Source organism: Epinephelus fuscoguttatus, linkage group LG3 (assembly GCF_011397635.1).
Source record: "Epinephelus fuscoguttatus linkage group LG3, E.fuscoguttatus.final_Chr_v1".
In the NCBI taxonomy this organism is placed as follows: domain Eukaryota; kingdom Metazoa; phylum Chordata; class Actinopteri; order Perciformes; family Serranidae; genus Epinephelus; species Epinephelus fuscoguttatus.
In genome coordinates, this window is record NC_064754.1 from 1,309,809 (window position 1) to 1,321,973 (window position 12,165).

Genomic DNA, 12,165 nt, shown 5'->3' on the forward strand with positions numbered 1-12,165 from the left:
GAAAATGGACTGATTGACTGCAAGACCCACGAGCCATCGGGCCAATCACTGGCTGTTGATTGGCTCTGTAACCTTAGAAGTGACGCAGGCCCTCGTTGGCTACTGTAGGCTGTGGAGAGAACAGGGAGGCTCCTATTGGCTCAGGTGAGGTGTCAATCAAAAGGTCAGGGGTCAGTTTCCATACCCAGCTTTCGATGATGTTTACGTGCAAAATGAATTTATTATGCAACGTATGTGGAGAACTGTGTACGTTTGAGATGGTGCAGTGTGTGGATGTCTGTGTATGTAATCATGTGTTTGAATGAAATATTTTACTGGATTTTAATATTTTCGATCTGTGGATTATGATAACACTTCACAGGTTAGTTATAGATGTTTTTTTGTTTGTTGTTTGTGTGATGAAAGTGTTTATTGAACCTGCTGTGGAAGTTGTATTTTAAAATGGTCCGCATCAATCGAACGGCACTGTGCATAGTTTCCTGATGATAGGTCGTATGAGTAAACCACTCAAACACAGCAGCTGTTCACATTTCAGATTTTTCTAATAAACCATCTGATGACCTGCCCTACGTGTTTTCCCACCTGTGACAACAAACTTCCTGCTGTTCATCCAGGTCACGTGGCAAAGAGGTACAAACACCAAACACAATCCTTCATAGTCAGTTCTGTGTCCTACAGTGTTTCCTCCAGCCTCTTGAACAGCACGCTTAGTTCCCGTCCAGTTGTCAGGTGTCTTTACTAAAATAAGAGACTTCCTGTTAGAAACAGTCCAGTTCTGCCTGTCAGGCCTGTCTCAGGGTTATAAAAGCTCCCTCGGCTGGAACAAAATGAAATGTCAGGGTTTTAGTCTGGATGCGAGACGGAGAATTGAAACTGTGTTTTTGCTGCTGTCGGCTGACCCCGCCTGACTCTGGAGGAAACACCTGAGCTCTGAAACACAGAGCGAAGCCTGCAGAGTCACCTGCCACACAGAGAAACACACAGACGCTCTGCTGCCTCCTCGCTGCATCAAAACCAAACGTGTTTGCTATTTTTGTCAGCGTGCGTAGGAATCATGCTCCGGGGCTCTCATTAGCAAAGCATCAGTTTTATGCATGAAGTGTTTGGTTTCATTTTGAATCATGCTGCCTGGTGTGTGTGTGTTTTTGGGGCTGATGGAGGGAGAGCGTTCACCGGTTCAGAAAGAGTGAAAGATGATGGAGGAAGCTGTCGAGGCGGAGCACGGCTCAAAGAACAGCTGTCAGAGTCATTATGCAATTCACTCTGCGTGTTCACCAAACCTCTGAGCTCTTTAACAGCTCCCTGAGACACACACACACACACACACACACACACACACACATTTATATTTATATATGATGAAGCAATACTGTGAGGCAGCGTGCAGGCATAGACTCAGCTCCTTGTTTGCATCAAACATGATGACGTCTCACTGTCAGTCTGTTTCAAATGTCAACAGCATGAACTGTGATTCACACGTTCATGCTCTCCAGAGGATGAATCCTAATCACCATGGTGATCCTCTGACTTTGCAAACATGCTAACATTAGCATGAACTTTACATGTTGTTGTAACATCCTGACATAATGTCGGCATTAACCTCACGTCACACTGTCACTGATAAAAACATCCTCCTGTCACCCTGCGTCTTCACATGAGGACGTCATATTTTGGATTTACTGCGCCTTATACTTCATTCTACTGAACTCAGACCTGTTGTCCTCATTCGTGGACACTTTCTTTGTGCCATCCAGTGGTAGTAAGAGCACAATACACTAATCCATGTACAAACAAGATGGCAGCCATCTCTGCCGAGTCAGTCTGCAGCTGATCAGACACAAAAGTGGACGAGGTCCAAACCCGATCAGGTGTTATAGTTGACACTTGTTTGTTAGTTTGATATGGAAACAAATTTTGGCAACAGTGACAAGCTAAGACACCGTTACGTAGTAAGTACTTGTTTGAGGATGTTGGGACTTTGTTATCATTAGCAATGTTTAGTTTTTTATACCTGTCAGGTCCTACTGATCCCAAATAGCTCGGAGAAAGTAAAAATGCAAACCAAACAAAAGTTGGGGTCTCAGGAGGATAGACACTTTCATGCTAACATGGTAACAGTTCAACACTCACATATCGCTGTAGCATGCTAACAAGCTAGCATGCTCAATGCTACATGCTAAAGACCTTTTCAACATGCAGCTTGTGTGCATGTCAGGCTGCTGTCAGCCCTAGAGTGGTCTCCTCTGGTCTGAATCAGGGACTCATGTTGTTCCAAAGTTGTATAATTGCCTAGAGCTGGTTGGTGTTCTCACGGCAGCATTTACAAGAGGACCAGATCAAATGCCTTGTGTGAGAAAGCTGCTCTTGATTGGTCAGAATTTCCATGTGGGAAAAATCCAGGAAGTAAAGCAAACGTTTGAAGAAGAGTACACTTGCAAGATAAATGTGACACTTTCCTCAAGTGATTCTGTCACAAACCTTTGCTGATGCAAACCTACGTGAATAAACTCCATATATGTGACTGTCTCATAACAGCCTGTCACAGGTTACAGCCTGATGGTTAGAGGAGAAATGGCAGAGCATAAAAACACACAAGGAAATCAGCTGTTGATTTATATATATAGATCCCAGGGGACATTTGTTTAAATGTGTAATTAGTGGTAGATTTGATTTAGTTGAACTATTAATATTGTGACAGGATCTGAATCTGACTCTGAGTTACTGTTGTTGTTGTTGTTGTTCACAAACTGAAGACATGAAACATCATTTTAGTTTTCATAAGCGTTACCTGATGGTGTCAGCACGTCATCAGTATCAGCAGGTAACAGCTTTAAAATAATTTATCGGCGTCGGCTTGAAATGATGATCTCTGCCAATATGACAGGCCATGAAGATGATGTTTCTAATAGTTGAAACAGGTCAGGTTTGCCTGGTTTTGTCTGTTGTCAGGTCTGTCTTTTGGAGACCATCATCCAAAGCCTGTTTAAGAGGGATGAGTTTTACAGTTTACTTTGAAAATGTTACATAAAGATAAGTATGTCATGTTTTTGTATTGTATGTCTGCTGTGGCACCAGGGCCACCACAAACAAGAGTATAATAAACTGTCAATTCCACTACAGGAGAGACTTGAGGTTCTCTGCAGTTGGGTGGGAAAACATTTGAGCACATTTTGTATTGGTGTCAGCAACAAGCCAAAATGAGATGGAAAATATTGAATACAGGCCAAAATCCAACTTTGTACATCTCTAGTTTTTACTGAATCTTTGATGGCAAACTGTAAAACTATATCACTTATTTTGTTGCAATGCTATGTTCTGAAATTAATAATAACATATTATTTTTACTAATTTGTTGTTTCATTAAGAATATCGTCATCAAAACAAAAAACCCTGAAATATTGTGATATTATTTTAGTTAGTTGCAGCTCTAACAGGTGAAAAGGTGAAAATATGGAAGTACAGTCTGAGAGCAGGGAAACCTCCTGTTATTCCGACCTGGGATCAGTGACACATAATTCCTGCATGTTATCCTCACTGACTCCTGGTGTCAAATAAACAGAGTTTAAGCCCAGATACAGACATGACTGACTGAATCATACTGGGTTATATAATGATCTCTTGTCTGTGAACACCACAGTCGTTACTGGGAGATACAGCAGGTATGTTTCAGCTGACTGTTGTTACGATAAGTAGAACATGAACACAGCACTACTGGAGCCAAGATGGCAGCCAGGTTCTCTCGCTGCTCACTGGTCCAGCTGCTGAGAGGAAGTGAGAGGTGCTGACGGCCTCTCAGTGACTCCTTTCTGTCCTTTAGATATCTGCTTTGACTTCAGATAATCGCCACAAGAGACGTTTTATCAGCTTCACTTCCTGTCTGGATAAATGTTTAGACTTTTACTGCAGAAACACTCTGAGCCTCACTGTTCACATCACATCAGGAACTAGTTAAAGTCCGTGTGCTTCACTTCCTCTTCTCACATGAACACTGATGTTTTCTGAAAGCAGCTGCATCGACGCTCTCCTTCCCTCTGATGACTGTGTGTGTTCACCGCCTCGCCGTTAATGACAGGGTTCATCATGTCGTCATTTATCTGATTGTTTTTATAGAAGATCAAACTGAGAGATCAGTCTGACGTTTCACCACAGAAACAGACCTGATGTGTTCAGTCACATGATGCTCGGAGGAAGCTGTGAAACTCTCTAATGTCCAGCTGGACGTTGATATCAGATGCAGTGTGTCGTTATCCTCCATCATGTATATTCCTGACACTGAAGTGTACCTGATTCAGACGCACATTTTACATGTGTCTTCTTACTGAAGCTCACCTGGAGATAAAACATTAAACTAAAGGCAGCTTTGTTATTTCACCACGTTGTCACATTTTCGGGTTCTTGGTGGATATTTCCTGCAGCGCTGACGTTTAAATCAGATGCTCAGGTGTAAAAATCTCACTGTGTACAATCACTGATTTGACAGACTGAAGACTCTCAGTAATAAATAGCCGTTACGACAGCGATGAGATTCTTTTTACAGTAAACTTAAACTCACCCAACTGTTTTCATTGTTTTATGTACTGATACACATGTGTCTCACACACACACACATATATATATATATAATGTGTGTGTGTTAAAAAGGCTTTAAAAAGTCTGAAATTGAACTTGGTTATTTCTGTCGACACTTTGTAAACAACCTCTCCAATACAGCAGCACCACCGAGGTACGATCCAGCAGCCAATGACACATCTATGTTTCTGTATCTGTGGTTTATTCTGTGGCTTTTTCTCTCAGCTGACTCAACATGAAAAACCCAGCATGTTGGTTTTGGCCTGTTGTGTGTCCATGAACTGAGTGGGTCCCAAAATGTGACTTAATACACTGATTGTGTACTTTAATCCTCAAAGCTCCAAAAACTCCTCTGGAAAAATTCCATTAAAATGTATTTTGGTGAAGATGTGAAAGTTTTGGAACATATTAATGATACAGATGTGGAGCAGAGGAGAGGATGAGTCTGCAGAAGTTTCAGAGCTTCATACGGACGATTCGACTCCTCAGATCGGCTGTTAAAACGCTGTGAAGGTGAGACTGTAACCTGTCTCTCTGTGTGTCTGCAGGTAAAGGCGACGTGTTTGGCGACGTGTTCTGGAAGGAGATGACGTTGGCACAGTCGTGCGCTAACGTGCGGGCGTTGACCTACTGCGACCTCCACATCATCAAACGAGACGCGCTGCAGAAAGTCCTGGAGTTTTACTCCTCCTTCGCAAATCACTTCGCCAGAAATCTGGTGCTCACCTACAACCTGAGGAAGAGGGTGAGTCCGCACACCTCATTGCTCCACATCACTCAGCTCACCTACACCAACACCACTGTTTAAAAGTCCAGAATCAGCTGTCACACTGATGTTCTTCTTCTCGTGTAACAGAGATAAAATCAGATTAATTCAGACACCAGATGTGATATTTATATTTGACAAGAAGAAGAAAATGAGAGGATGTCCCCTCCGTGTCTCATGACCCGAGAGAATACTGTGTGAACGAGGATGTTGAATTCGTTTTTAGTGAAGAAAGTTCATGCATCAGACTTTAAACTGTGACTGAATCAAACACCAAAATGTTTCTAAAATCAGATCAGAGGGACAAACAAGGGTGTGTGTGTGTGGGGGGGGGGGGGGGTATGTCACGTGACCTCAGCTCGTCTTGCATCCGGTGCTGGACTCGCTCTGTTGTCGTCATGTTGTTCCAGCTCATCCTCCTCCACAGAGCAGGTGTGATGTCCGCTGAGCCAACAGTGCGGAGGTGGACGGTGACAGACGGCTGTTTTCACACCTTAACTGATGCTGAAACACTCTGCTCAGTTTAACCCTTAAATTCACCTCAGTCAGGCAGAAGACAGACATCTGACCAGAAACACTGATCACCTGAACGACTGTTGATAAATATCTGTCATGAACACAGTCAGTCGGTCGGTCGTCTGATTATGGCGGTCATGTCCTCCATCCTGCTGTGGTTGAAGGACAAGTTGTGTTCTGTTGTGTGGACAGATGCTCACAACCAGTGGTGCCAAGTTGGCCACTGTCTCACTAGGTTTAGCAACTTCTCGGACTCTCCTGGTGACATTATTTTTATGAAGGGACAAATTTAGCCACTTTTCAGACCCCAACTTGTGCAATTGAAATGCTTCACTGGGATTTTGTAGGCTTTTATATTTTCATAGTGTCGTATTACTCCTGTAACTGAAGTTAAAGATCGGAGTAATTCTTCCAGCTCTGTGCTGAAGTCAGAAACATGTTGGAGCTGCTAAAAGTTTAAGTAACCTTAAACAAAGCAACAGGATGGAACAGTGGAGCAGTGGTTAGCACTGTTGCGTCACAGTAAGAGTGTACTGGGTTCGAGGCCCTTCTGTGCAGGGTTTGGATGTTCTCCTTGTGTCAGCGTGGGTTTCCTCCAGGTGCTCCCACATGTTCTCCCCGTGTCAGCGTGGGTTTCCTCCAGGTGCTCTGACATGTTCTCCCCGTGTCAGTGTGGGTTTCCTCCAGGTGCTCTGACATGTTCTCCCCGTGTCAGCGTGGGTTTCCTCCAGGTGCTCTGACATGTTCTCCCCGTGTCAGCGTGGGTTTCCTCCAGGTGCTCTGACATGTTCTCCCCGTGTCAGCGTGGGTTTCCTCCAGGTGCTCCCACATGTTCTCCCCGTGTCAGCGTGGGTTTCCTCCAGGTGCTCTGACATGTTCTCCCCGTGTCAGCGTGGGTTTCCTCCAGGTGCTCTGACATGTTCTCCCCGTGTCAGCGTGGGTTTCCTCCAGGTGCTCCCACATGTTCTCCCCGTGTCAGCGTGGGTTTCCTCCAGGTGCTCTGACATGTTCTCCCCGTGTCAGCGTGGGTTTCCTCCAGGTGCTCTGACATGTTCTCCCCGTGTCAGCGTGGGTTTCCTCCAGGTGCTCCCACATGTTCTCCCTGTGTCAGCGTGGGTTTCCTCCAGGTGCTCCCACATGTTCTCCCTGTGTCAGCGTGGGTTTCCTCCAGGTGCTCCCACATGTTCTCCCTGTGTCAGCGTGGGTTTCCTCCAGGTGCTCCCACATGTTCTCCCTGTGTCAGCGTGGGTTTCCTCCAGGTGCTCCGACATGTTCTCCCTGTGTCAGCGTGGGTTTCCTCCAGGTGCTCCCACATGTTCTCCCCGTGTCAGCGTGGGTGTCCTCCAGGTGCTCCGGCTTCCTCCCACAGTCCAAAGACATGCAGGTTAATTGGTGACTCTAAATTGTCCGTAGGTGTGAATGTGAGTGTGAATGGTTGTCTGTCTCTATATGTTAGGGGTGCATCTCGCCTCTCACCCAGAGTCAGCTGGGATACGCTCCAGCTCCCCAGTGACCCTGACCAGGATAAGCTGTTACAGCTAATGAATGAATGAATAAGACAGCTGTTTGTTGCTGTGTCGTTACATGCTGTTGCTCATCTTCTTCTTCTCCTCTGTCATCATCATCAGCAGACATCAATGCGTCCTTGAGGCATGAGAGGTCAATTTAAAAGGACCTTCTATTGATCGAAACAACAAGAATCAATGCACTGATTAAAAGATTTCATCAGTGATCCATTAACTCAGACAGCTGAGTGTCACAGAAAAACACAGGAGCTGTAAGAGACACTTTTAAAAATTGAATTGATACAAGCTGAACTGATGAGGCTGTAGTTTGTGAAGGCGGCACAGCGTTTGCAATTTTCTGAAAATATGAAATGACATTTGGATAAATATGATCTGGAGAGCTGAAGTGAAACGAGCAGCTGCTTTAAAACAACTGAGACCACAACTATTAGTAGTTTTTATAGGAAGTGAAAACACCAGGTGAACACACTCTCACATCTGCTTTTTTTACAACACACTTCTTCTTTTACACACACCGTGTCAGATATCAGCAGAGGTGGAGGAAGTGCTCAGATCATTAACTCACAGGAGCAACATGTCAAACACAGACTGTAAACCAACCAGTCTGACTGCAGAGGTCACATCTACCTCCTGTCAGTATCACACAGCAATTGAATATTTTCATCCAGAAGGCCGAAGACATCAGATTAACACTAACAGAATGTTCAGGCAGGAAACTGCTTCTTAAACAAAAATGAAACTCCAAACTAACTGGGTTTCAGCTTCTGTACAAGGTTTGAATGGAGCAAAATATTTAGCCAAGATATTTTTATATGCAGAGACTTTTTGTTCTGATGAAATCGTATGAAAACAAACAAGGAGAGTTTGGAATTAAGACGGGATATAAAATCTTGTGATGGTAGCTCTCTCTCTCTCTCTCGCTCTCTGCTGTAAATCGATGTGAAAGCCATTGTGTCCTGTTCTGCTTGGCTGTGCAATAATGACGCTGGTGAAGAGAAACGACCTGCCAGGGCAGTGCTCACCTCTAAACCCTCCGACAACAGCTGAGATAGAGCTGGATCACAACACGCTCAGCAGCAGCTGCACAAACTGCTGCCCGTACAACATTTAAATCTCATGTTCAGCCTCGAGAAAAAATACAAGTCTACTGTGGTGTCAAGGAAATAAGGAAAAGTGTCTGATGGACAGAGACGTCAGTCCAACACTAAAATACGTCAACCACTACAGAGGAGATGATGATGAAATCTCAGGTTCAGTCTGATGCTCTTAAAGTACTGAGAGTTAAACACAGACAGACTGTGTGATCTCCAGTGTTGAGCTGCACGAGACGCAGTGTGTTTGAAGGAGAAAATCATTACAGGTTGACTGAAAACTGCTGAGTGGCTTTATTTCTTCTTCTTCTTCTTCTTTATTTCTGGCTGAATGTTTTCGTCCTGAATGAATCAGATTAGATCAGACAGGAAACTGCTTCTTAAAACAAAAATTAAACCACAGACTAACTGAATCTAAGCTTCTTTACAAGGTTTGAAATAAACAAGTTATTCATTAAGACATATTCATATGAAGCGGTCGGCCCGTGTGAACGCAGCATTAGTTTGGTTTGACTTGTTTGAACAGTTTGTTAAAAGCAAGAACTGATTTTGCTGTCAGAGATGTTTTGGAAGTGCTGTTAAAGCGTGACCCAGGTGCTCTTCTCTACTTCACCAACTTTTTGATTGACTGCACCTCAGTGATTCCACCCGGGGGGCTCTGTTACGTTTCACCCACCCCCCACCCCACCCCCCGGGGCTGGTACTGTTGGATGCAAAAGGATAAATATATGGTAGTAGAAATTGGTTCCAAGTCTGTATGACCATGTCCAAGGGACTCATTCTAGGAAAACGCCTTCTGGTTTTCCATTACTCCCACTTCCTGTGATTGGAGGAAGTTAAGGCTGGTACTGCTGGATGCAGAAAGATGGATAACATTGAATAAGACCTGGTTCCAAGTCTGTATGACCACCTCCAAGGGAATTATTCTGGAAAGGCACCTTTCATATGTCCACTATGCCCACTTCCTGTGGCTAGAGGGAGTTGTGGCTGGTGCTGTTGGACTGTATGAGTCTGAATGACCATGTCCAAGGGAGTTATTCTAGGAGGACACCTTCCAGATGGTTATTACCCTCACCTCTGGTGGGCAGAGGAAGTCTTGGCTGGTGCCACTGGGTGTGGAAGGGTAGATGATATGGTAGTAGGCCTTGGTTACAAGTTTGTATGACCACGTCTAAGGACGTTACCCTAGGAGGACACCCCCCAGATTTCCATTACGCCCACTTCCTGTGGGCTGAACGCACACTGGACGCAAAGATGTGGAAGATCCAGTTATTTTATACCCTGGAAGTCCAACTTTTTTGGCTTCATGCGCCACTGAGCAGCTTTCATAGGAATGATTGAGGCCCCGCCTTCAACGCTGTATCCAGTTCTCGCCATACATCCATCATTTACTCTCACCTCTGGAGCAGAGATAGACCGATATTTCACTCAGGAGTTGGTGGACAGAATATTGGACTGACATTTATCAGGTGACACAAACAGAAAGAGTCCTAATGAATCATCGCTTGTGTTGTGTTCTCCACTTGTTTCTGCTGAGAGTCCCTGCAGACTGCAGAGTTTCCGTGTTTCCACTTGAATGCAGCACACAGAGAGTCCGAGCAGCACTCCGATGTATTGTGTTTGCACCAGAAGAACATTTGCAGTTCTCTCACGTCCTGTGTTCCTCTGTTCTCGTCACCCCTGAGAGCTCTCTGATAGAACCAGCTGCTGCTGCTTCGTTCACACGATCCAATTTCAGCAGGTCAGGAGCTCCCTGATTGGCTCGGGGTTCAACATACTGATGACATGATGATGATGATGATGATGATGAGGGGAAAGCCTCGCTGCTGGCGCTGCAGAATAGAGACACAGTGAGACTCAGCAGAGGTCACGAGGTCACATGTGGCTGATGTACAGTAAAATCATTGATTTACAGCCCGGTCAGCTGTAACGCAACCTTCACACCTGGAGTGAAGACGTTCAAACACCTGCTGCAGCTTCATGCCTCAGCTTTATATGTGTCAGAGGAGTAGATGTGTCCTCACAGCCTCACCAGCGCCGCTCCATCCACATCACTCCTCTAACCTGATCCATGAATGAATGGATTTTCAACTGGAAAAAAGTTTACCTATGTGGCAAAGATTTTAATGTCTTATCTTTTTTTAATTGATATTTTTAATGCCTGTATTCATATCATTTATAAGCAGAGGTGGAAAGAAGTTACCTCTTTTATTTTGGTAATCTACTATGAATATGATGTCATATTCAGGCAAAACAAAATTAAAGTGACGGTCTGAGCAGAGGGACGGTGTTAGTATGTAGCTTTACATCTCCACTGACCAGTGGATACTTGGTCAAGGCCCCTGGGGATCATGATCCGTTATGACAGACGTCACGGCGTCAGGAAGTGCGAGACTTACTGATGAATGGACAAGTTAGACTAATTTTAGTTGGCCCAAGGTCAAGTTAAATGTGTCAAGGCACCATTTTAGGTAACAGTATACATGTCACCACCCTATATAAGCTGTGTCTCTCTGTTCACACTTATCACACAGCTTCTGCATGTAGCCATGTTGATCAGAGCTCGTTATTAAACGTGCATTAAGAAAGAACTCTGTGATCGGCCTCATCCTTGAATTCTCCAGATCACCACGGGAGCACCCACTCTGAGACGTTCAGTTTGACCCTTTTTAAATAGTTAAAAAACAAAAGAGAAATCTAAGTGGTGGGAAACACTGCAGGGAAATCTAAATCAAGGATTGTTTCTGGATTGATGCGGCCTGAAATGTCTGATGTCATGGCGGCTTTCTAAAATATTGTGATGCAGGAGTTTTTTGCAATAAAATTGTGGGGATCAGTGAAAATTACAAAAATAGCTGCGACGCTGTCACAGAGTCAGAGCTTATTATTATGAGCATTTAGTGTTTCCCACAGAATTACAATCTGTTTATGATGACTGGAGGGTGACAGCTGATCACTGATGCTCAGCTCTTATTGCCGTTTGATGCAGCGCTGATGGACTGTCCCCGTGAGCCGCTCTCCTGCTCTCCCTGTTAGCACCAGCTAACACAGAACATGGTCTCATCCCCACTCACCTTATTTTGCTGCTTCGTTTTAAACCCTGCAGCAGCAGACACAGAGCTATTGATCTCACACTGATATTGAACAGCTCGACTGTCGTTAAATCTGTAAAAACTGTTGGGTAACGTTAGCTGTGTGATGCTAACAGTTAGCTCTGTCACTGTGTGTGTGAGACAGTTGGCACTTTTTAAAAGTTGAGGAAGGATCATTTAACGGCTGAATTTCGAGGAGGTGATGTCATCGAATCCCACCGAAGGACTGTTGTAGTGTCAAGGATCCTTCGTATTCTACCGAGGACAGTCCTTCCTTCAGAGAATTTTCAAGGATGCATGTATGTACTCTCAGCGGGCATGAAGCACCCACAATTCTTTGCACATGATTTACCTGAATTGAAGGCGGGGCTTCGTCAGTGACCTTCACCTGAGCACTTGCTAGCCAATATGTGTCCACTGGATGCTAGGAGGGAGTCTTGCCTAGCATCTGTAGGACCCAACTTGGAGGGACCCGTCCTACCAAAGAGGCATCCTTAACTTTTAAAGTCACCGTCTGTCCCAGTGTGAGCTTCGGTCCTGCAGCAGCAGTTTGATTCAACAGAATCAGTACGCTGCATGCAGCTCTACAATGAAATCAGATTTTA

General features: G+C 44.6%; 1 protein-coding gene across 1 annotated transcript in view; it reads left to right on the forward strand.

Annotated features, from left to right (window-relative positions):
- kcnh1b (potassium voltage-gated channel, subfamily H (eag-related), member 1b) overlaps positions 1-12,165 on the forward strand; it is an 85,637-nt gene that overhangs the window by 60,361 nt on the left and 13,111 nt on the right. The window contains exon 10 of the mRNA XM_049572109.1: positions 5,118-5,314. Coding sequence (XP_049428066.1) covers positions 5,118-5,314 — 197 coding nt within the window. The remainder of the gene's footprint in view (positions 1-5,117; positions 5,315-12,165) is intronic.